Source organism: Scyliorhinus canicula, chromosome 6 (genome assembly GCF_902713615.1).
Source record: "Scyliorhinus canicula chromosome 6, sScyCan1.1, whole genome shotgun sequence".
Lineage (NCBI taxonomy): Eukaryota > Metazoa > Chordata > Chondrichthyes > Carcharhiniformes > Scyliorhinidae > Scyliorhinus > Scyliorhinus canicula.
The window spans coordinates 180,250,863-180,276,821 of record NC_052151.1 but is presented as its reverse complement, the minus strand read 5'-3'; the positions used below and the strand labels follow the sequence as shown (position 1 = coordinate 180,276,821).

Genomic DNA, 25,959 nt, shown 5'->3' with positions numbered 1-25,959 from the left:
TCTTTTGAAAAGTACAACTGAATCTGCTTGGTAGTGTGGATGAGCAGAGGGATCTCGGTGTCCATGTACATAGATCCCTGAAAGTTGCCACCCAGGTTGATAGGGTTGTGAAGAAGGCCTATGGTGTGTTGGCCTTTATTGGTAGAGGGATTGAGTTCCGGACCCATGAGGTCATGTTGCAGTTGTACAAAACTCTAGTACGGCCGCATTTGGAGTATTGCGTACAGTTCTGGTCGCCTCATTATAGGAAGGACGTGGAAGCTTTGGAACGGGTGCAGAGGAGATTTACCAGGATGTTGCCTGGTATGGAGGGAAAATCTTATGAGGAAAGGCTGATGGACTTGAGGTTGTTTTCGTTAGAGAGAAGAAGGTTAAGAGGTGACTTAATAGAGGCATACAAAATGATCAGAGGGTTAGATAGGGTGGACAGCGAGAGCCTTCTCCCGCGGATGGAGGTGGCTAGCACGAGGGGACATAGCCTTAAATTGAGGGGTAATAGATATAGGACAGAGGTCAGAGGTGGGTTTTTTACGCAAAGAGTGGTGAGGCCGTGGAATGCCCTACCTGCAACAGTAGTGAACATGCCAACATTGAGGGCATTTAAAAATTTATTGGATAAGCATATGGATGATAAGGGCATAGTGTAGGTTAGATGGCCTTTAGATTTTTTCCATGTCGGTGCAACATCGAGGGCCGAAGGGCCTGTACTGCGCTGTATCGTTCTATGTTCTATGTTCTATGCTTCTACCACCTTTAAGATGGTGCTTTCCAGATCATAACAAACTTGTTGTGAAAAGTATTTTCTCCTCATCTCACTTCTGGTTCTTTTTGCAATTATCTTAAATCTGTGTCCTTTGGTTACTGTCTGGTCTGCCAGGGTGAACAGTTTTTCCTTATTTACTCCTATCAAAACCCCTTATAACTTCCAAATCTCCCCTTAACCTTTTCGGTTGTAAAGAACACAAACCCACATTAATGAATTTCTCAAAATTTAAGAACTCTTGGTGATGTCACCAACTAAAAGCGCACTCTAAGCCCTTCATTAGTTTCTTTGATTGCAATAGGTATGCAGAGTGTTCAAGGACAGAATTCAATTTGTAAAACTAATGCCACATCTCAGCTTATTTTCTGTCAACTTTAAGGTGCCTTGGCAGAGGCAGGATCATTATCAGAAAATAATGGCCCTAAAATTCTAGGAGCGTTTTTCTTGATTTAAATTGTGCGGCACGGGAATGGGTTGACTAATGGGACCAGTTTTAAAAGTGTGGAGAACGTCTGAGTGGCGGAGCTGTTAGGAAATAGCGATCATAATAACATAATAATAATCGCTTATTGTCACAAGTCGGCTTTAATGAAGTTACTGTGAAAAGCCCCTAGTCACTACATTCGGCGCCTGTTTTATAATAAGGTTCAGAAAGTTGGAAAAGTTTGAAAAGGCCAAGAAATCAGTCACTGATTAAGCTCCCAGACTGGAATAAGGTACATTTTAGGGGTCTAAAAGTTGAACTGGAGCAGGTTGATTGGAATCGCATTTTGGTGGATAAAACAATGGATGAAAAATGGGAGACTTTCAAAGGAGAGATAAATAGGGTGCAAGCTAGGTAAATACCCAGGAGGGACAAAGGCACGGTATCCAAAGCTAGAGCATCCTGGATGACTACGGTTATCGAGGAGAAAATAAGGAAGAAACAAAGAGGCATATGATACATGCCGGAATAATAATAATAGAAATCAGGAAGAGTATCTCAAATGCAGGATCGAGCCTAAGGCTGAAATAAGGAAGGCTAAGTGGAAGCATGAGGAAAGGATGGCAGGCTGTGTTAAAACAAAGAGTAAAATGTTCTTCAGACATATTAATAATAAAACATTAGTATAAGATAGAGAGGTGCCCATAAGGGACAAGCATAAGCAGGGTAAGCTGATCACTCAAACAGCAGGTATGGCAGAGGTACTAAATGAGTACTTTGCTTCTGTCCTTACAAAAATGGAAGGTGACAATAGCCCAGTTGAAAATGCGATTAGGGAAGCAAAATAGGCAACTGAGCAATATCATGAGATAAAGAAGTGCGAAAAAGGCTGGCAGCATTCCAGGTAGAAAAGTCATCAGGCTCGGATGGGATGCATCCTAGAGGGGTAAGATAACAAATTGCAGAGTGGCTGACAAAACACTTCCGGGTGTCTCTGAACATAGGGTTATTCCAGGGATTGCAAATGTGATGTCATTGTTGAAGAAAGGGACAAAGGATAAAGCAGGAAACTACCTACCTGTCAGTTTGCCATTAATAATAAGAAAACTGGTGAAGGCCATAATAGAATAAGATAAATATACACTTGATAAAAATAAGTTAATACTAGGCAGTTGAGATACAGAGCTTCCCGGTGGGCCTCCACACTGCTGGAAGAGGTGCTGACAACAGGGAGACTGGAGAAGGGGGTAGTGTTGGCGGTTTACGGAGCTATTTTGGAAAAGGAGAAGGCACCACTGGAACGGATCAAAGCAAAGTGGGAGGAAGAATTGGGAGAGGATATGGAGGAGGGGTTCTGGTGTGAGGTGCTCCGGAGAATAAACGCCTCCATCTCATGCACAAGATTGGGGCTGATATAGCTGAAGGTGGTATACAGAGCACACCTTACGAGGATAAGGGTGAGCCAATTCTTTGAAGGAGTAGAAGATGTGTGTGTGAACATTGCGGGGGATCCCGCTAATCACGTTCATATGTTATGGTCCTGTCCAAAGCTAGAGGATTACCGGAAGCAGGTTTTTACGGTAATTTCTAAAGTGGTGCATGTGAAACAGGACCCGGGCCCCCGGAAGGCCATATTCAGGGTGTCGGACCAGCCAGGGTTGGAAACGGGTGCAGAGGCACATGTTGCTCGCCCGAAGGCAGATCCTGATAGGTTGGAGAGCAACCTCTCCATCCTGTGCCCTGGCATGGCGGGGGGACCTACTGGAATTCTTGACTCTTGAGAAGGTTATGTTTGAACTGAGGGGAAGGATGGAGGGGTTCTACAATTCATGGACATTATTCATTATGCACTTTCAAGAATTGGAAAACATCAAACATTAGTTGGGACGGGTGGGTGGAGGGTTGGGGAGAGGGGTGCTGTGTGTGTTAATGGTGACTATGGGTGATTCCTGATGCCTTTTGGTCATTTGTTTAAGTGACAATGCGGGCTAATGTTAGGGGATTGGTGGGAGGATGGGATCGTTGTTATTGATATGGGGATTGACATATTTGTTACTGATTATTGTTGACTGTTGGTGGGTGCAAATTTGGGAGAAAATGTGAAAAAGGAGAATAAAAATATTTTTAAAAATAGTAGGCAGTCAACTTGGCTTTGTCAAGGGCAGGTCATGTCTGACAAATTCAATTGAGTTCTTTGACGGGGTGACACAAGCAGTAGATAAGTGCTGTGAATGGAGTGGCCTGGCCTTATCAAACCTGCAAACTCCCCCTGGGCGGCCATGGCAGAAAGAATGAGGGGACGGGTCCGCAAACCCAATATGAAATGGGTGCAGATCGAGGAGGCCTCCTGCAAGGGGACAACCCTCCGGGCCCCTCGCCACGGCGGCATCCCCCCAAACCCCTCCGACAAAATACACATCATCCTGCCCAGTGGTGGTGGCTACACTAAGGATGTGGAATCAAATGAGGCAACATTTCTGTCTGACTGAGGTGTCCCCCATGGCCCCCCCCCATCTGCGGAAACAAACCACAATTTCCCACCAGCCATGTTCAACGCCAATATCAAGAAATGGAGACAGGACGGGGAACTCTGACAGTCTGAGACTTTTATATAGGAAACACGCTAGCGACACTGGGGGAACTGACAGAGGAGTTGGAACTACCGGCAGGCCAGGAACTTAGGCAGCTACAAATTAGGCACTTCCTCTGCAAAGAGACAATAGGATACCCCAGAGCCCCGGAGACCACACTACTAGAGGACCTGATAAATAGGGACAGTCAGGAAAGGGGAAACTGCGGGAAAATGTACGGACAACTACCGAATGCCATTGGACGAGACCAGGCGGAAATGGGGTGACGAACTGGGACAGTAGTGGGCTGGGGACTTTGGAGCGAAGCACTGAGCAGGGCCAGCTCCTCCTGCACAAGGCTCAGCCTCATGCAGTTTAAAGTGGTGCATAGAGCACACCTTAACCTGAATGAACAGGTTCTTTCTGGAGGTGGAAGACAAATGTGAATGGTGCCAGAGAGGCCCAGCCAACCACATCCACATGTTTTGGGCCTGTCCCAAACTTGTTGGGTTCTGGACAGACTTTTCCGATGCAATGTCCAAGGTTGTGGGGGTGAGAGTGGAGCCATGCCCAGAAATGGCAATCTTCGAACTATCAGAACAGCCAGGGCTACACAGGGGGAAGAGGGCCGATGCCCGAGCTTTCGCTTCCCTAATCGCCCGCCGGAGAATCCTGCTTGGCTGACGATCAGCAGCACCACCCACAGCTGTAGATTGGCTGGCAGACCTGGTGGAATTTCTCCACTTGGGGACGATCAAATACACCATCAGAGGCTCAGAAGAAGGCTTCCTCAAAGCATGGGGGAATTGTGTCGGCCTGTTCCAGTACCTGTTCGAAGCCAACAGTAACTAGAAGGAAAAAATAAGAACTAGAAGACGACTGACAGGAATACAACTCTGTGGGAGGATGGGGGGGAAGAGGAGAGATGGGGAGATGGGAGCCTGGGAGAAATGAGGGGAACACCACAGGGGTGGGGGCGGGTCAGAAGAACTCCCCCCAACCTACAAAGGAGACACAGCGGAAAGCACAAAGGAAAGAGGGGGGAAGGGGATAACAGAAGCTAGGGGATAGTACACCTTACCAAGATACCAAGGAGCGGGTGGGGGGGAGGGAGAAGGGGAGGATAGCGCACCAACACATCAGTTCACTGTGAAATTTCAGTCACGGTGAACACAAACCCAAGTTGTAGTGCCAATGCAAGCTCGCTAAGCTTAGGCAAACGTAATAAACTTGGCATGCACTGGGTCATGGAGATTAAACAGTTTCTGCTCTGGATGATCAAGAGTTAGATTAGAGCTAGTCCACAATCAGTGGACCATTTAGTAGACAGAACAATTAACTTCAGTGGATTAGGGAGTGTAAAAGCTGTGGTGTTCGTTCATTACAGTCATCACGAGATCTCCACAGAGAGGTACATGTGTATTGTTCTTCCTGTGCCATACTTCCTGTTCTTCAGCGGCAATTTGTGTTCCACACTACAGTTGCTCCATTTAATTAATCTTCTATACTACATACTATGGGCAGCACGGTAGCACAGTGGTTAGCACTGCTGCTTCACAGCTCCAGGGTCCCAGGTTCGATTCCCGGATTGGTCACTGACTTTGCGGAGTCTGCACGTTCTCCGTGTCTGCGTGGGTTTCCTCCGGGTGTTCCAGTTTCCTCCCATAAGTCCTGAAATATGTGCTTGTTAGGTGAACTGGACATTCTGAATTCTCCCTCTGTGTACTTGAACAGGCACCATTGGCGACATGGGGATTTTCACAGTAACTTCATTGCAGTTTAATGTAAGCCTACTTCTGACACTAGTAATGATTATTATCCAATTGAGTTTATTCCCTTGACTATAATCAACGCCATTGCAATCAAGTCTTTATGTCTCCAATCTTAAATCTTATACCTCTTTGCAAGAAAATTAAATACAACATAAGAAATGAATATAATTTCCATTTAAGTGACCTAAATAGACTGATAGGGTGCCTAGGATAGCAAACATTTGCAGCCAATGTACCCTTGCAGATAACGAAGGAAACATTTTTAAACGGCAGACTTAACGTTAGGGGATTTGGGTGTCCATGTACACAGATCAGTAAATGTTGGTGCAAAGGTACAAAAAGTCATCATAAAAGACTTTATCTCAGGGAGTTGAAAAGCAGAAGTGAGGAAATGATGCTTCAGTTGTGTAGGGTCTTGGTCAAACCCCTACTGCAGTACTGTATTCAATTTTGAGCACAGAAGCTCATGAAAGATACTGGATTTAAAATAGTGCAATGAAGCCACCACAATTATACCAATGCTTAAGGGTTAAATTAAGAAAGGTTGCAAAACTTAATTTGTATTCTCCTGCATTCAGCACATTGAGGGGAGGTCAAATGGAGGTCTTTAAAATGACTTGATACGGTAGATATAAAGAGTCACAAGTCTATACCTTTGTCCAGACACCCAAAGCGAAAGCTTGCCATGAATGCTCTTCTTGCTTTCCGATTGTTGCACATAGCTTAGTGCCAAGTGCTGCCATTTCCCTGGAGTTAGAATGTTTTCCTGTGACTCAGCTTGTGCGAGCAGGCCGGCTTTCAAGTCATCATTTGGATCAATGCAAATTCTACAGAAATAAAGCAAGTCATTTTTAACATTTGAGAAATCATAATAGACAATGTAAACAATTTAAAGACAGATTTGCATTTCTATAGTGTCTTTCAAATCCTCAGGACATCCCAAAGCTCTTTAAAGCCAAAAAAGTTCTTTCCAAAACGTTGTCACTGTTTTAATGTAAGAAATATAAATTTTCAAACAGTAAGCTCCCACTAACAGCAATGTGATAATGACCAGATAAATTGCTTTAGTGATGTTGGTTGAGGGATAAATATTGACTTGGACAAGGTGAATTCTCTAGCTCTTATGCCCACCTAAAATGGCAACTGGCAAGGGACGGTGGGAAAAGTAGCCAAGTTCAAGGACAAACGGGCTGCAGCTCCAAATAAACAAAGGCTGCAGCCCAGACTTTGCAAAATAACACAGGAAAAAGGCCATCAATGGGCCATCCCAGGACAATGGGCTTAAATGAAAATCACCTCCAAAGTATTAGACTCAGCGGCATCTGTTTCCCTTACTTGGAAAGGCCATGCCTTTGGCACCAACGGACGTGGCCGGTAAGGACACGCCCCTCCGTCAAGGTGATGGGCCTTAATTGTACTGAATCAATTAGGGTGGTCAAGCCTTGATCGATTGATTGGTAGCTCATCTGGGACTGCCCAAAAGGGTGCAAAATCCCCAGGGCTAAAAGGTGCTGCTCAACTCCTTGGTCTCTCCCTGTGCAGCAGCAACCAACAATGGTGACCCTTCACCGGCCAAAGAAGAAGACCATCCATGACACCAGCAGAAGGAAGACTAAAGCCAAGGATGAGGAAGACCGACAACCAACCATCGAGAACTGCAAGACTGCAGGTCACTTTGCCTTATCTACCCTGTACTTGCCAGTCACTTGAAGTTAAGTTAAGGCCTTGTGCGAGCTTGCTTTGTAGTTTAACTTATGTTGTATGTGTGTGTGAGGTTCATTAATATTAACAACTGTATGATAGTGAATAAATATTGAATTATTGTATGAAACAGACTTGTAGTCATTTGTCCACCGTATACGGATTAAGACACACTGTGGTTTAGGCACTACACACTCCTTTGAAATAATGCAACAGGATCTTTATCATCCTCCTGAAAGGATAGATGGGGCCTTGTTTTAAAATCTCATTCAAAAGATGGCACCTCCAACAGTGCAGCATTCCCTCAGTACAGCACTGGAGTGTCAGGTTGCATCTTAATTTCAGGTCTGGAGTGAGGCTTGAACTCAGACTTCTAACTGACTCTACTGCTGCCATGATCCAACTTTAAACCATACATGAAGCACAATTTATATTGCTAGAATGGTAGATCTGATAATGCGTGAGGAAAGTGATGAATTAATTCCATTCACCACCACAATGAAAGAGAAATTGAATCACACCCCCAATTATCAGAAATTAATTTCACATGTTCGGTATGTAATCAAAACTTCATTTATAATGATTGATGTTAATTTAAAACATATCTATCTGTATCAGGATTTTGAAATCTAATAGAGGTCACTTCAAAGTTACTTTCACACTGTTCCATTAAGCACAAAGATTTATTTATGGAGGTAATGCATAAGTGATCCAGCAGAGGGCAGCAGAGCAAAGCTACTGATCAGCTGTTCTGGGGGAATTTGCATACGTGCAGTGCGGTCAGCCTAAGTTGAAGGTGAACCGGCGAAGGAGACCCAAGGAGTTTGAGTGAAAGCAAGCATCCAGCAGAGGGCAGCAGAGCAAAGCTACTGATCAGCTGTTCTGGGGGAATTTGCATACGTGCAGTGCGGTCAGCCTAAGTTGAAGGTGAACCGGCGAAGGAGACCCAAGGAGTTTGAGTGAAAGCAAGCATCCAGCAGAGGGCAGCAGAGCAAAGCTACTGATCAGCTGTTCTGGGGGAATTTGCATACGTGCAGTGCGGTCAGCCTAAGTTGAAGGTGAACCGGCGAAGGAGACCCAAGGAGTTTGAGTGAAAGCAAGCATCCAGCAGAGGGCAGCAGAGCAAAGCTACTGATCAGCTGTTCTGGGGGAATTTGCATACGTGCAGTGCGGTCAGCCTAAGTTGAAGGTGAACCGGTGAAGGAGACCCAAGGAGTTTGAGTGAAAGCAAGCATCCAGCAGAGGGCAGCAGAGCAAAGCTACTGATCAGCTGTTCTGGGGGAATTTGCATACGTGCAGTGCGGTCAGCCTAAGTTGAAGGTGGTTTGTGGAAGGGCTGTTGGCAAGTGACAGTTAAACCCGAAACACTTTGTGAGTGTTTCCCACCCTACCTCCTCCTCTAACCAACCCCCCTACCCCACGGTGGTTGGGAAGCGGGAGCAGGGGCCTGTCATGAAGGTGAGTGAGTGCCTTTAAATTTGCTTAACTTTCAGCGGGAGCAGGGTTTGAGGTAATATCAGGTAAGCTCTTCCTTTCTTTTTCTTTTTCTTGTTTTTTTTTAAAATCTAGAGGTGATGTCAGGGAAGGCAGTACAATGCTCCTCCTGCAGAATGTTTGAGGTGAGGGACGCCGTCAGTGTCCCTGCTGATTTCATCTGTGGGAAGTGCACCCAACTCCAGCTCCTCAAAAACCGTGTTAGGGACCTGGAGCTTGAGCTGGATGAACTTCGGATCATTCGGGAGGCAGAGGGGGTCATAGATAGGAGCTTCAGGGAAGTAGTTACACCAAAGACTGGAGATAGATGGGTAACTGTAAGAGGGACTGGGAAGAAGCAGTCAGTGCAGGGACCCCCTGCGGTCGTTCCCCTGAGTAACAAGAATACCGTTTTGGATGCTTGTGGGGGGGACGACTTACCAGGGGTAAGCCATGGGGTACGGGCCTCTGGTACGAAGTCTGTCCCTGTTGCTCAGAAGGGAAGGGGGCAAAGGAGTAGAACATTAGTAATTGGGGACTCAATAGTCAGGGGCACAGATAGGAGATTTTGTGGGAGCGAGAGAGACTCACGTTTGGTATGTTGCCTCCCAGGTGCAAGGGTAAGTGATGTCTCGGATCGTGTTTTCCGTGTCCTTAAGGGGGAGGGGGAGCAGCCCCAAGTCGTAGTCCACATTGGCACTAACGACATAGGTAGGAAAGGGGACAAGGATGTCAGGCAGGCCTTTAGGGAGCTAGGATGGAAGCTCAGAGCGAAAACAAACAGAGTTGTTATCTCTGGGTTGTTGCCCGTGCCACGTGATAGTGAGATGAGGAATAGGGAGAGAGCAATTAAACACGTGGCTACAGGGATGGTGCAGGCGGGAGGGATTCAGATTTCTGGATAACTGGGGCTCTTTCTGGGGAAGGTGGGACCTCTATAGACAGGATGGTCTACATCTGAACCTGAGGGGCACCAATATCCTGGGGGGGAAATTTGCTAGTGCTCTTTGGGGGGTTTAAACTAATTCAGCAGGGGCATGGGAACCTGGATTGTAGTTTTGGGGTACAGGAGATTGAGAGTATAGAGGTCAGGAGCACAGATTTGACTTCGCAGGAGGGTGCCAGTGTTCAGGTAGGTGGTTTGAAGTGTGTCTACTTCAATGCCAGGAGTGTACGAAATAAGGTAGGGGAACTGGCAGCATGGGTGGGTACCTGGGACTTCGACGTTGTGGCCATTTCAGAGACATGGATAGAGCAGGGACAGGAATGGTTGTTGCAGGTTCCGGGGTTTAGGTGTTTTAGTAAGCTCAGAGAAGGGGGCAAAAGAGGGGGAGGTGTGGCGCTGCTAGTCAAGGACAGTATTACGGTGGCGGAAAGGATGCTAGATGGGGACTCTTCTTCTGAGGTAGTATGGGCTGAGGTTAGAAACAGGAAAGGAGAGGTCACCCTGTTGGGAGTTTTCTATAGGCCACCTAATAGTTCTAGGGATGTAGAGGAAAGGATGGCGAAGATGATTTTGGAAAAGAGCGAAAGTAACAGGGTAGTTGTTATGGGAGACTTTAACTTTCCAAATATTGACTGTTCAAGTACATTAGATGGGTCGTTCTTTGTACAATGTGTGCAGGAGGGTTTCCTGACACAATATGTTGACAGGCCAACAAGAGGCGAGGCCACATTGGATTTGGTTTTGGGTAATGAACCAGGCCAGGTGTTAGATCTGGAGGTAGGTGAGCACTTTGGAAACAGTGACCACAATTCGGTGACCTTTACGTTAGTGATGGAAAGGGATAAGTATACCCCGCAGGGCAAGAGTTATAGCTGGGGGAAGGGCAATTATGATGCCATTAGACATGACTTAGGATGTGTTGGTTGGAGAAGTAGGCTGCAAGGGTTGGGCACACTGGATATGTGGAGCTTGTTCAAGGAACAGCTATTGCATGTTCTTGATAAGTACGTACCAGTCAGGCAGGGAGGAAGGGGTCGAGCGAGGGAACCGTGGTTTACCAAAGAAGTGGAATCTCTTGTTAAGAGGAAGAAGGAGGCCTATGTGAAGATGAGGCATGAAGTTTCAGTTGGGGCGCTTGATAGTTACAAGGAAGCAAGGAAGGATCTAAAGAGAGAGCTGAGACGAGCAAGGAGGGGACATGAGAAGTCTTTGGCAGGTAGGATCAAGGAAAACCCAAAAGCTTTCTATAGGTATGTCAGGAATAAAAGAATGACTAGGGTAAGAGTAGGGCCAGTCAAGGACAGTGGTGGGAAGTTGTGTGTGGAGGCTGAGGAGATAAGCGAGATACTAAATGAATACTTTTCGTCAGTATTCACTCAAGAAAAAGATAATATTGTGGAGGAGAATGCTGAGACCCAGGCTATTAGAATAGATGGCATTGAGATGCGTAGGGAAGAAGTGTTGGCAATTCTGGACAAGGTGAAAATAGATAAGTCCCCGGGGCCGGATGGGATTTATCCTAGGATTCTCTGGGAAGCCAGGGAAGAGATTGCTGAGCCTTTGGCTTTGATTTTTAGGTCATCATTGGCTACAGGAATAGTGCCAGAGGACTGGAGGATAGCAAATGTGGTCCCTTTGTTCAAGAAGGGGAGTAGAGATAACCCCGGTAACTATAGGCCGGTGAGCCTAACGTCTGTGGTGGGTAAGGTCTTGGAGAGGATTATAAAAGATACGATTTATAATCATCTAGATAGGAATAATATGATTAGGGATAGTCAGCATGGTTTTGTGAAGGGTAGGTCATGCCTCACAAACCTTATCGAGTTCTTTGAGAAGGTGACTGAACAGGTAGACGAGGGTAGAGCAGTTGATGTGGTGTATATGGATTTCAGTAAAGCGTTTGATAAGGTTCCCCACGGTCGGCTATTGCAGAAAATACGGAGGCTGGGGATTGAGGGTGATTTAGAGATGTGGATCAGAAATTGGCTAGTTGAAAGAAGACAGAGTGTGGTAGTTGATGGGAAATGTTCAGAATGGAGTTCAGTTACGAGTGGCGTACCACAAGGATCTGTTCTGGGGCGTTGCTGTTTGTCATTTTTATAAATGACCTAGAGGAGGGCGCAGAAAGATGGGTGAGTAAATTTGCAGACGACACTAAAGTCGGTGGAGTTGTAGACAGTGCGGAAGGATGTTGCAGGTTACAGAGGGACATAGATAAGCTGCAGAGCTGGGCTGAGAGGTGGCAAATGGAGTTTAATGTGGAGAAATGTGAGGTGATTCACTTTGGAAAGAATAACAGGAATGCGGAATATTTGGCTAATGGTAAAATTCTTGGTAGTGTGGATGAGCAGAGGGATCTCGGTGTCCATGTACATAGATCCCTGAAAGTTGCCACCCAGGTTGATAGGGTTGTGAAGAAGGCCTATGGTGTGTTGGCCTTTATTGGTAGAGGGATTGAGTTCCGGAGCCATGAGGTCATGTTGCAGTTGTACAAAACTCTAGTACGGCCGCATTTGGAGTATTGCGTACAGTTCTGGTCGCCTCATTATAGGAAGGACGTGGAAGCTTTGGAACGGGTGCAGAGGAGATTTACCAGGATGTTGCCTGGTATGGAGGGAAAATCTTATGAGGAAAGGCTGATGGACTTGAGGTTGTTTTCGTTAGAGAGAAGAAGGTTAAGAGGTGACTTAATAGAGGCATACAAAATGATCAGAGGGTTAGATAGGGTGGACAGCGAGAGCCTTCTCCCGCGGATGGGGGTGGCTAGCACGAGGGGACATAGCCTTAAATTGAGGGGTAATAGATATAGGACAGAGGTCAGAGGTGGGTTTTTTACGCAAAGAGTGGTGAGGCCGTGGAATGCCCTACCTGCAGCAGTAGTGAACTCGCTAACATTGAGGGCATTTAAAAGTTTATTGGATAAGCATATGGATGATAAGGGCATAGTGTAGGTTAGATGGCCTTTAGTTTTTTTTTCCATGTCGGTGCAACATCGAGGGCCGAAGGGCCTGTACTGCGCTGTATCGTTCTATGTTCTAATGCCACATGCTTTATAAAGGTGAATAGTTCCAAAACAGTTTACAATAGTTGAATTCAGTCAACGTCCCCAAAATTACAAATAGTCTCATTGTTTATCGCAGCCATGGGCATTCAAAAATTAAGAGAGGTATTCAGTTTGTACAAAAGTAGATTTTCCTTCACCCATCTTTATAACAGAAAAGGGCACCCTGTACTTGTTTCTTCTTCAGCAGTTAGTACTCTACCTGAATGTAAAGCCACCTGTGTTCAAATCAGCCCATACTTGCAGCATGATTACTTTAGACCCCAATGAAATCACATGAAGGCACCCATCTTCAACCAATTTATCACCAGAGTTTGGAGTGCTGCAGCATTCTAAGCCTGCTGTTTTCTCATACTCTGAAAAATAAAACAAAATTACTTTTATGCATCACTCAAATTGTGGGTGAGCACCAGACAAGCATGTGATCATCAGAGCTCCTTAGAATGGCTTAACTTTCCTTCACATGTTGATACAATAAGAACAAAATAACATGGTTAGTTATTATCTGAATGCAGTCAGGCATTTGATCGAGCAACTAGGAAATTTGTCTCCTCTAACGTTGATCTCAGGTGAAAGTGTGAGCTGCAGAAAATGCCATTGGATAGAATCACTGATTCCCCAGATGGAAGCTGAACTCAAAAAGACAATGAGCTAGCAATAGCTCTACGAGATGTCAGCAATGGCTCAGTGGGTAGCACTGAGTCAAATATTTGTGAGTTCAACCCCATTCCAGAAACATAAATCATAGGCCAATGTTCCAGGGCAATAGAAAGTAAATGTAGCACTATTCAAGATACCATCTTTTGGATGAGACATTAAACCGAGGCCCCATCTGCCCTCTCCGATAGACATAGGATCCATAACATTAACTGAAGAAAAGCAGGAAATCTTCCCTGCTTTCTAGGGTAATGTTTATTCCTCAAATAACATTATTAAAACAGATTATCCAGCTCATTAATACCCCACTTGTGCCTCGGTGCTGTGTGTGAATTGGCAGCTGGGTTTCCTACAAAGGTGAATATGTTTGGAATTGCCTGCAAAACACTTTTGTTCATGAAAGATTCAAAATATATTTGCAAGTCTTTCTCTAAAGCTATAACAGAGATTTTGATCCATTCTCCTGAATATCTCTTTCAGCTGGGAATGCATATCTGAAAGGATTTACTTTTTAGTCTGCCATAAGATAAATAGTCAAAAGATGTTTCTAGCAATTTTTATTAAAATATTGTGAGGAACAAAGACCTCAAGAAGTATTCTTTAATATACAGATGTATATATCGTTATATCTAAAATTTTAAAACTAAGCAAAGATCCTTAAAATGACTGGAACTATTTCAGTCTGTGACCCCTGAACAAAAGAAGTCACTTGGCAGTTTTAGGAAAACTCACACCTCATTATCTCTGACGAGCCACTAAGATTCATCCCTACCAGCAGTCTTCAAAAGCCCCGCTACCTTCCTTTCAATTCCTAATGGTTTATCCAGAACCCGGATGTTAGATACACATCTTTTTAGAAAGAGCTAAGAGATCATGTGACATGAGCCTCTGGCTTTTGGAGCATGTTGCCTTGCTGAATTGCATACCCAAGTCTGCTGTTTATCATCTAACTGGCAGCCTCACAGAAAAGGACCTCTACCTATTTTGAACACCTGGCCCAACTACACTGCTTCTGCTGGAACTTTTGTACCATCGCCTACAAAACTGATTCCTCATCATGTGAAGTCAACACTACCGATAAACTGAATTGGTTTTTCAACCTGAAAAGTCTGTGAAGGACTACCTCATTGGACTTTAATTCTGGACTCTGGAACCCATGTGAAGCAATATTCATTTTCTCTGTGGTCTCTGTGCTGTAAATCTTTCTTTTCTCTATCCCCGAGTGTGATATTGCAAATTTTATTTCACATTGAGTGTGCACAAATAAACTAACCCAATCTTGAGTTTTCTGTGGGGTTATTAATACAAAATTGGATCGCACCAAAATCAAAGGGTTGGGAAACACTCCAGCAATTATAAAGAGGGAAACAAATCAAAACACCTTTCTGTTTACATATGGGTAGTGAGAGGAAAAATTTGTGCTGTTTAAATTAATCCCCTTCCATTGTCATCCAGTGATTTGATTCTATCCTTAAATAATCCATCAATGTATTTGATGCATGTTTATATTGGCCATCTTCCCTCTCAACAGTTTAGCTGTTGCATGTTCTACATATAGTAACAGTCTGCTGTAATTGTCATTTTTAAGATTATCAATGGTATTTCAAGAAGGAGTTAATTTTTGAAGAACTATTTTATGCTGAAAGGATAATCGCTTCTTGTGACTTCATGTTTTTTCACCAGAAGCAGTGGAGCAAACAAAGATCTCTCTCTGTACTTTTGTGAAAATGGAAATAGTGGATAACCCCTTACGTAACTTGCAGATATTAGATAATGACCATAGCTGTATTCAAGGTCTGAATTTATACAATCATTACTTTGTAAATTATTACTGTTACTGTGAGAGGATGATAATGCAGCACATTTAATCTTTCATTCCACTGAGAAAACAATATCAATTCTGCTGTTATTTTGCTAAGTATGCAATTAAAAGGTTATACAAGGATTTCCCCCAAGTCAATGCTACCTGATGAAGAAGTAACAACCTTTATTTATATAGCTCTTTACACTACCTCAATGTCCCAAAGTGTTTTCCAGTCAATCAATATTTTTATACTGTGGTCACTTGTAATCGCGATGTGGAGATGCCGGCATTGGACTGGAGTGTGCACAGTAAGAAGTCTTACAACATCAGGTTAAAGTCCAACAGGTTTGTTTCGAATCACTAGCTTTCGGAGCACTGCTCCTTCCTCAGGTGAATGAATGAGGATTCACCTCATTCACCTCAGGTGAATTCACTTGAGGAAGGAACAGTGCTCTGAAAACTAATGATTCGAAACAAACCTGTTTGACTTTAACCTGGTGTTCTAAGACTTCGTACTTGTAATCGCAACATATGGTAGACAATTTATGTATTGCAAGCTCCCACAATGTGCCACATTGACCCACAGCTACTGAACTCTATTGACAGGAACTTCTTTTGAAACAAGTTTGTTTACTCACTTCATAGATTCATAAAAAAGCAAAGAACTGAATTTGATTCTTACCCGTACCATCAAAACTACTCTCTCTGAAAGTAGCGAGATGGTTTCGTCTTTGTTTCTTTGTTTTTTCAAGTGGCCCATCCGGTCCACTGGTGACTTCCACTTTTAACCATAGAGAGATACTAAAGCCGTCTGACATATGTGGCCAAGAGTTCTGACCAACAAGTGGCAAATGCAGTGGAGCCACGTGCCAAGGTGATGACAATTGGTGGGTGTACCCTTCAGATTCCGTCTCTCTCTGGCGCTGTGGAAATTTGACTCGTTTTAGAAGGCTAGAGCTCTTGCTGGTGGGAGTAGTATTAGTTTTCTGTATGGTTGAAATGGTACTGAAACTAGTAGTGCTGAATAGTGTTGGGAAGCTAAGGTACTGCATTGGGATCATGTCAACATTTGCTTCCACTATCCTCAGAATTCCTCCAAGTAGTATTTTCTGAAATACAAGAACAAAAACAATACTTCAAGAAGTATTTCATTGTAAAGACTGATAATCTATTTGCTTTCTGTCAGCAAGATTTTCATATTTTAGTTAATGAAACTCGCGGGTTACTCTAGAATCTTTGGAGCACTGGATGAACAAAGCTCACAATTTATGATATGAAGAGCTACAGAGCAAATTCCGGAAATAAATTACTAAGGCAGGTACACAATATTGTTCCAGTTGTTTTACATTGCCATCTTTTATCCTTCCGAGTGCCACCAACCCTCAATCCCTTCATTCTTCCCTTTTGTCTCTCCTTCCTTATGTCTTGCAAAGTTGATGCACTGACAACAAAGTAATTTCTTGCTAAACAACTGTTTAGTCTCCATCTATTAGTGTCTTGCTGTCAATTGAAGTACAGAAGATATTTCTGTACAGGTGGGTGGACTGTATACTTATTAATATGTCACCGGTCAGTTTCAACGGTTTTCAAGTTTAGCTTTTTACTTTATCTCATGATAGAGGTTCTCCTTGCTTGAATAGAGAACCACAGAATCCCTATAGTGCAAAAGGAGGCCATTCGGCCCATCGAGTCTGCATCGCCCCCCTGAAAAGAGCACCCTACCTCCATCCCATCCCCATAACCCAGTAACCCACCTAACCTTTTTTGACCCTAAGGAGCAATTTAGCATAGCCAATCTACCTACCCTGCAATCTTTGGACTGTGGGAGGAAACAGGAGCACCAGCAGGAAACCCATGCAGACACGGGGAGAAAGTGCAAACTCCACACAATTAGTCACCCGAGGCTGGAATTGAACCCAGAACCCTAGAGGTGTGCTAGCCACTGTGCCGCCCCAAGCAGTACATGTTTCAAATACACCAGATAATAAATTCATCTTGCCTGTTGTTTTTTCTGGACAAAATGTAGCTGTCATGGTGCCTTTGTGAGGTGTGCAGTTTTACAGCAAAAATGTTTGGAACAACCCAAATTACTAACTGGCCACACAGCTTGATATGCCTGAAATTAATCAAGTGCTCTAAATTGGTTATCATACTAAGTTTCTGATGCCAGGCTTACCAAGTTGAGAACACAGCCAATTATTAAAAGGCTAGTTTACAGCTCCACACATTAACCTACTGACAGTATCCAGCAGAAGTGCTAAGAAGAGTCCCACAGCTAAAGCAAGGGACTGCAACAGTCAAATCTTTCACATAGTTCCTCAAAGGGGCTTTTCACAGTAACTTCATTTGAAGCCTACTTGTGACAATAAGCAATTTTCATTTCATTTCAAAGATCACAGCCCCAAAAGTCAACAAAAACTACAAAAAAGGTTGCCAGCTTCCACACAACCTCTCCTGCAAAAACTGTGGCCGCCAGAATATTTAGCAATTTGGAGTTTGCTCTTTTCATAAATGTCACGGTTAGTATTCATGTCCTTTTGAGAACAATTCTATGCATGTCATTGAGGACTTTGCTTTGGATTCTCCTGGAAGTTCGTCACAAGGTTATTGCGATTAGTAAATTAAATCTCTGATTTGCCCTCTCTCTTGGGAGTGGCTACTGTTATCTGTTTTATAATGCATTTTAATTAGAATAGTGCAGATATTTCACTCACAGTTGGAGGGGTCTTCTCTAAAAACAGTCTCATAAAGAATGTCAACTCTTCAGCTGACAACCTGGAGCTGATTAAAGTCACCAATAATTCCACAAGCACTGCCTGGCACTCTGTATAAACAAATGTAAATGGTTACAGGATCTTGAATTTCATAGTTAACTAGTGATTTAGTAACAGTCACATTTAAGCAAAGAACTTGCAGTTTGCTAAACACCACTTGCATTTAAACTATTCAATGACATTAGAATCTCAAGAAAAGAAAGATTGCACATACCCTCAAACGCCATCTCAGATTGACTCAAAATATTCTGAAAACCTCTCACAATAATTTTTACAGCTCCCTGAAATTAAGCAAAATATTGTGAAATGAAAATTATAAGAATAATATGGTAAATGCATAGTGTTACATCAAAGTACATAACAAAGACCGTTCTGGGTAGTTTTAATACTTTTGAAATTAGGACAGCTCAAGTTCTGCCTGACACGGAACTAAACTGGATTGTTTTCTATTCAATCTTGGGATGTGGGTATCGCTGGCTAGGTCAGCATTTATTGCTCATTCTAATTAGCCGCAAGGTAATGGTAAGCTTCTTTCTTGAACCGTTACATCTCTGTGGTGTAGGTAAACCCACACTGCTGTTCGGGAGGGATTTCCAAAAGTTTGACCCAGTGACAGTGAAAGAACGGTGACATATATCCAAGTCAGGACAATATGTAGCTTGGAGAGGAACTTTCAAGTCATGGTTTTTCCATGGACCTGCTGCCCTTGCCCTTAGATAGTAGTGGTCATGAGTTTGGAAGGTAGTCTAAGGAAGCTCAGAGAGTTCCTGCAGTGCATCTTGTGGAAGGTGCACACTGCTGCTCCTGTGCATCTATGATGGAGGGAGTGAACATTTATGGATGTTGGGCAAATCAAGTGGGCTGCTTTGTCCTGGAATGTGTCGAGCTTCGTGAGTGTTATTGGAGCGACATTCATCCAGGCAAGTGGCAAGTACGCCATCACAGTCCTGACTTGTAGCTTGTAGATAGTGGACAGGCTTTGGGGAGTCAGGAGCTGAGTTACTCACCACATGATTCCTAGTCTGACTAGCTCTTGTAGCCACAGTATTTACATGGCTAGATCAGTTTAATTTCTGGTCAATGGTAACACCAGCATGCAGGGGATTCAGCGATGGTAATGCCATTGCATGTCAAGAGGCAATGGTTAGGTTCTCTCTTGTTGGAGATGGTCATTGCCAGATACCTGTGTGGCACAAAAGGAACTTGCTACTTGTCAGCCAAGCCTGGAGATAGTCCAGATCTTGCTGCATTTGGACATTGATTGCTTCAGTATACTAGGTGTCGCAAATGTTGCTGAACAATCATAGAAGTTACAGTGCAGAAGGAGGCCAGTCGGTCCATCGAGTCTGCACTGGTCCTTGGAAAGAGCACTCTACCTAAGCCCACACGTCCACCCTATCCCCGTAACCCAATAACCCTACCTAACTGAACATTTTTGGACACTAAGGGTATTTTAGCATGGCCATTCCACCTAACAAGTACATCTTTGAACTGGGAGGAAACCTGAGCACCCAGTGGAAACCCACACAGACACGGGGAGAAAGCGCAAACTCCGCACAGACAGTAACCCATGCCGGGAATCTAACCTGGGACCCTGGAGCTGTGAAGCAACTGTGCTAACCACTGTGCTACCGTGCACCCAAAATCATCAACAAACATTTCAATTTCTGTCCTTATGATGGAAGGTAAGTCACTGTTAAAGCAGCTAGAGATAGTTGAGCCTAGGACACTACCCTGAGGAATTCCTGCAGTGACGTCATGGAATTGAGATGACTGACATCCAACAATGATCTTCCTTTGTGCTAGATCTGACTCCAACCAGCTGTGATGCTGGGGAACTCCAGAGGAGGCCAAGATGGATTGTTCATTTGGCACTTCATTGAAGATTGTTGTAAATGCTTTTGCCTTACCTACTGCACAGGTATGCTGGATTCCAAGCACATTTGAGGATGTGGATATTTGTAGAGACTCCTCCAGTGAGTTGTTTAATTGTCCACCACCATTCACAACTGGATGGGGCAGGATTTCAGAGCTTGGATCTGATCTATTGGCTGTGGAATCACTTAGCTCTGACTATCACTTGCTGCTTATGCTGTTCAATACACACAGTCCTGTGTTGTAGCTTCAGCAGGTTGACACCTTGCTTTTAGGTATGCCTGGTGCAACTCCTGGCATACCCTCCTGCACTCTTCATTGAACCATGATTGATCCCCTGGCTTGGTGGTAATGGTAGAGTGGAGATATGTCGGGCCATGAGGTTGTGGTTGAATATAATTTTGCTGCAGCTGAGGGTCACGTATGCCCAGTCTTGAATTGCTAGGTCTGTTCGAAACCTATCCCAGTTAGCACTGTTAAAGCCACACAACACAATGGAGGGTATCCTCAATGTGAAAACAGGACTTTTGTCTCCACAAGGACTGTGTGGTGATACAATACTAGCTTGGGCAGATCCCTTTGTGACAGCCAGAGAGGTGAGAACGAGGTCAAGTATGTTTTTCTCTTGATACTTCCGGTGGCGGCCATGGAGTGATTGGCTGCACACAGGGCAGCTCCACCTCAAAAGCGTTAATTTTGTCACTTTCTACCCGTTGAAGGGGTAGTTTAGACATAAAAGTGGAGGTGGAAGATTCAGAAAAGGTTCCCCCCAAGATTAGCATGTCTACTGGCTATCAGACCCAGCAGAAGACAGTTAAAGACCCGGCAAAGGAGTTGGAAGAGACCTGTGGCACAGCACTAATTTTGAGAATGGCGAGGGGAAGGGTCACCGTCGGTGGGAAAGCCTCAAATGGAGCTGTTGTGAGCTTCACCAAGGAGGGATTTCGCCAGCAAAGGAAGGAGATGCACGACGACTGGTCGAAGGCGCTTGAGAGAAAGCAGTGGCACCTCTGCGAGGGTCGTTGGACCTGCTGGAGAAGTGCCGCAAGGCGAAAGGAGCGACGAAAAGGGAGGTGGAGAAGGTGGTGTCTAACCAGATCAATCGGATTGTGTCCTTGGAGGCAGAGGTGGGGATCCTGAGAGATCTACATAAGTTGTTGTGGGTGAAGTTGGAGGAGGAGAACAGGTTCAGATGGCAGAACATTCGGATTGTGGGTCTGCCAGAGGGTGTGGAAGGAACGAGCGCCACGAAGTACATTGAGGATGATGGCCGAGTTGGTGGAGGAGAAAAGCAATTTACTGTGGATGCTGGAATCTGAAACCAAAGAGAAAATGCTGGAAAATCTCAGTAGCTCTTGCAGCATCTGTAGGGAAAGAAAAGAGCTAACGTTTCGAGTCCAGATGACCCTTTGCCAAAACTTTGAAAAAGGGTCATCTGAACTCAAAACGTTAGCTCTTCTTGGTGGTACTGTCACTGGGGTGTATTTTAGAATTGATTTCTTTGCTGTTAGTCAGGCAGTGCTGATGGGGGTGGTGGAGGCGGCGAATGCAGGAATTGTGATTTCGGACCATGCGCCAGATTGGCTGAAGGTAAGGCTTATCTAAGGGCAGGTGCAGAGGCTGGGATGGAGGCTAGATTCAGGTCCCTTGGTGGATAAGGCATTTTGTTAAAAGATGCGCTTATTCAGAACGGGGAGGTGTGAGCGGCCACTTTCTGGGAGGCGTTGAAGGCAGTGGTTTGAGGGAAGATCAGCTTGTTCAAGGCACACAGCGATAGAAGGAGGAGGAAGAAGCACAGATGGCTGCTGGTTGACATAATTGAGGTGGTTAGGATATACTCGGTGGACCCCAACGAATGAGTTGTTAGCAGAGAGGAAGAGGCTGAAGGGGCAGTTTGATTGGTTGACGACAGGCAAAGTGTTGGGGCAGCCATAGAGGGCAAGGGAGGTGCAGTATGAGTACAAAGAAAAAACAAGCCATATGTTGACCCACCAGTGGCAATGGCAAGCAGCATCTAGGGAAATTTTAAGAGTGCGGGTGGAGAATGGGGAGGTGATGTCAGAGCCGGGGAGGATAAACGAGGTGTTCTGGGGGGTATTACGAGAAGTTGTATACGGGCGAGCCGGGTGGAGAGGAGAGGGATATGGGACGATTCTTGGATGAGTTGGAGCTCTGACAGTTTGAGGTGAGGCGATGGGAGAGGGGGGAGTTGCCAGAGACACTGACACAGGTGTCGATTACACTGAACCTGAAGAGGGGAAGGATCCACTGGAGCGTGTGTCGTACAGACCTATCTTGTTGTTGAATACGGACGTAAAAGCATTGGCGAAGATGTTGATGTGGAGGATGGAAGGGTGCGTGCCAGGGATGGTCTCGGAGGATCAAATGGGTTTTGTAAAGGGTAGGCAGCTCTCCAATATCAAGAGGCTGTTAAATGTAGTTATGACTCCATCAGGGGGGCAGGTGCCAGAGTTTATTGTTTTGATGGCTGCAGAGAGGCCTTTGGTCGGGTGGAGTGGAGGTAGAGCAAGGTGTTTCCGGTGAATGTGGCAGAGCAGGAGGCCAATTTAGGGGAACTGCCATTTAAGGTAGCTAGCGAGAGGTTCAGGTATTTGGGGATTCTAGTGACAGGTGAGTGGGCCATGATGCACAGGTGGAATTTGACAATGTTAGTGGAAGAGGTTAAGGGGGATTTTAAGAGGTGGGACATTTTGCACTTGGCGCTGGCAGGGAGGTTGCAAGGTGGTGAAGGTGAATGTGTTGTCAAGGTTCCTGTTTATCTTTCAGACCCTCCCGATGTTTCACTCCAAGGCCTTCTTCTGGAGGGTGGAGGCACTGATCTCGGAGTTCATACGGACGGGGAAGGTGCCAAGGGTGAAGAGGGCTCCGTAGCAGAGGCTGAGACATAAAAGGGAGGTTTGTGCACCCGAACCTGCTACATTACTATTGGGCAGCGAATGTGGAGAAGGTGAGGCGATAGTGGCACAATTGTGTGGGAACCATAGGTTTGAGCCGGGGTGGATAGATGGGATGAATGGGACGAGGGAGGTGGGTGGAGCAGGTTAGGGACTTGTTCTCGGAAGTGAAGTTTACGGGACTGGACGAGCTGTGGGAGAGATCTGAGCTGCCGAGGGGCAGAGAGTTTAAGTATATGCAGGTGCGGGACGTTGCGCGAAAGGAGTGGAGGGCATTCCCCAAGCTACCGGAGTACACACTGTTGGAGCAACTGCTGCTTCCTGATAACTTGGGGAGGGCAGGATTGGAGATATATACGGGTGGTTGCGGAAGCAAGTGGTGAGGATCAAGTGTAAATGGGAGGAGAAGTTGGGGAGGGAAATAGATTGGGGGCTGTTCTGTGAGGCGATGTGGCAGGTGAACTCAACCTCCTTCTGTGCGAGGATGTCCTATCAGTCATCCGCCATCTGCAAAGTGATGGAAGGAGTCATTGTCAGTGCTGCACAGTGGCACTTACTCAGTAATAACGTGCTCATTAATTCCCTGTTTGGATTCCATCAGGACCACTCAGCTTCAGACCTCATTACAGCCTTGCCCTCACAGAACATAAGGCAAGCACAGTCATGATGGGCAAATGGGCTATTTCTGTGCTGTAAAATGTGAAGAATTGTATATTCTAAACTGGTGTCTGCTAAAATGGAGCAAGAAGCAATTGCAGTTCCAGATACTGGAATCGCAGATAAACAAACCCCTGTTAATTCAAGTCAAGTCTTCAAATTACCAAATTTGTTCTACGTATAAAAAGACTCCTATGCTCTTTATTTAAATTGATTAATTAAAATTACTGGATAATTTGAATTTGAAGTGCAAAATTGAGTGCAAAAAGAGCACGGTAGCACAGTGGTTTGCGCAGTTGCTTCACATCTCCAGGGTCCAGGTTCGATTCCTGGCTTTGGTCACTGTGTGGAGTCTGCACGTTCTTCCCGTGTCTGCGAAAGTTTCTTCCGGATGCTCCTGTTTCCTCCCACAGTCCAAAGATGTGCAGGTTAGGTGGATTGGCAATGCTAAATTACCCTTAGTGTCTAAAAAAGGTTAGTTGGGGTTACGGGGTAGGGTGGAGGTGTGGGGGTAGGGTGGCGTTGTGAGCTTGGGTAGGGTGCTCTTTCCAAGGGCCGGTGCAGACTCGATGGGCTGAATGGCCTCCTTCGGCACTGTAAATTCTACGAAATAGTAATTTTATACTAACAGAATCAGACTACATATCCTGGGCTGAATTCTCCACTGTCGGGATGCTCCGTTCTGCCGGCAGCCCAGGGGTTTCCCGATGGTGTGGGGCTGCCCCGCAATTGGAAATCCCATTGACCAGCCGGCGAAACGAAGCATCCCGCCAGCATGCTGAACCAGAAATCTGGCGCTGCGGGATGGAGAATCCAGCCCCTTGTCTTTTTATATTCAGTCATTTTTTTGCACTAACACAAAGCAGTTTCGTTGATGTTTTACCTGCTGGTAAATGGATGTAGCATTTTTTTCACTGTGTTGTACAACCTCGAGCAAATTTCTGAAGACGTGGATTAGGACATCAAGGCTGGGATTGCTGGCAGACAGCAGGGCGAGTTCTAACATACAGATCTCAGGGTAAATCAATTCTCTCTGTCCAGTACCCTCAGTAATATTACAGAGATAACTCGATGATTGAGCAATGAGTTTCCCATCTGTATCACAGAGCAGAGAAAACAATTACACATTCTGTATTTATATTCTTTTTTTTTTTTTAAATAATTTTTATTGGAATTTTTTACAGAAAATATAAAAATATAACAACAAGTATAGCAAAAAGCAGCAATATGCAACTAACAGCCCCATAACACCCACAATTCCCCCCATACCGTAACATCACATGTATCACACTCCTCTCCCCCCCACCCCCCCCCCCCCAACAAGAGAACTTAACCATAAATTAAAATTAAATACATCAAATTTAAATAAGCCAACATAATCAACGTTCCCCCCCCCCCCCCCCCCCCCGGGTTGCTGCTGCTACTGTCCCAGTACCCTATCGTTGAGCCAGCAAGTCGAGGAAAGGTTGCCACCGTTTAAAGAACCCTTGCACCGATCCTCTCAGGGTGAATTTAACCTTCTCAAGCTTAATGAAGCCCGCCATGTCATTGATCCAGGTCTCCACGCTTGGGGGCCTCGCGTCCTTCCACTGTAGCAAAATCCTTCGCCGGGCTACTAGGGACGCAAAGGCCAGCACACCAGCCTCTTTCGCCTCCTGCACTCCCGGCTCTACCCCAACCCCAAAGATCGCGAGTCCCCATCCTGGCTTGACCCTGGATCCCACCACCCTTGACACCGTCCTCGCCACCCCCTTCCAGAACTCCTCCAATGCCGGGCATGCCCAGAACATATGGGCATGATTCGCTGGACTCCCCGAGCACCTGACACACCTATCTTCACCCCCAAAGAACCTACTCATCCTCGTCCCAGTCATGTTCTGTATTTATATTCAACATACATTTGGGATTAGAGGTAAAGTCACAGCAAAAGGACGCTTCAAAAACTCTGCATGAATAAACACAACCCGGTCCAAAAAGTCCTTTTAGCTAAAATTATCTATATAAAACTGAGAAGTAAAAATGAACACCAGGTATTACCACGTAAATTCTAGCCACAGCTTGGGAGAAAAATTGGGGTACTTCCATCTAACTGTTACCACAACCACTTTACCACCAGTAAACTCAGATATATGTAGAAGTGAATGAAAATACAGTTGTTGCAATTCTTTCCAGAGTTACACTTAATTCAGTGAAATTGATACAATCAATGATTTTCCTTCCGCAGGTTTCTTCTCTTTCCCGATTAAAAACTGCTATTCCCTCTGTAAAGAATTTACTCGTAACCCAGCCACTCCCTCCAACTCCCTGGCCCACCTTTAATCATCTTCCCAGTCTTCAAAATCCTTGAGCATGTCAGTCCCATCCCAATATCTAATAAAAATCTTCAGTCTTGTGTCTGTTCAACTCCAATCCCCAAAACCAACCTTTCTAAAGTCTCCATTGACACACCTGCTTGTGGTGCATTATCCCTCCTGCCCTTCTCACCCTTTTTGTTGTGTTTACAGTTAAAATGTGTTAGGTTGAGGCAGCACGGTGGCACAGTGGTTAGCATTGCTGCCTACGGCGCC

General features: G+C 45.0%; 1 protein-coding gene across 7 annotated transcripts in view; it reads right to left on the bottom strand.

The window, feature by feature from the left end:
* The window catches only part of lyst (lysosomal trafficking regulator), a 397,928-nt gene that overhangs the window by 172,310 nt on the left and 199,659 nt on the right, over nucleotides 1-25,959 (bottom strand). For 6 of the 7 annotated variants that reach the window (XM_038800534.1, XM_038800541.1, XM_038800536.1 and 3 more), the window contains exons 9-14: nucleotides 24,276-24,487; nucleotides 18,160-18,226; nucleotides 17,886-17,995; nucleotides 15,854-16,280; nucleotides 12,913-13,066; nucleotides 6,183-6,356 (exon numbers count right to left, since the gene is read on the bottom strand). In XM_038800534.1, the coding sequence (XP_038656462.1) occupies nucleotides 6,183-6,356; nucleotides 12,913-13,066; nucleotides 15,854-16,280; nucleotides 17,886-17,995; nucleotides 18,160-18,226; nucleotides 24,276-24,487 (1,144 nt within the window). The remainder of the gene's footprint in view (nucleotides 1-6,182; nucleotides 6,357-12,912; nucleotides 13,067-15,853; nucleotides 16,281-17,885; nucleotides 17,996-18,159; nucleotides 18,227-24,275; nucleotides 24,488-25,959) is intronic. The other variant, XM_038800535.1, reaches the window with a different exon arrangement.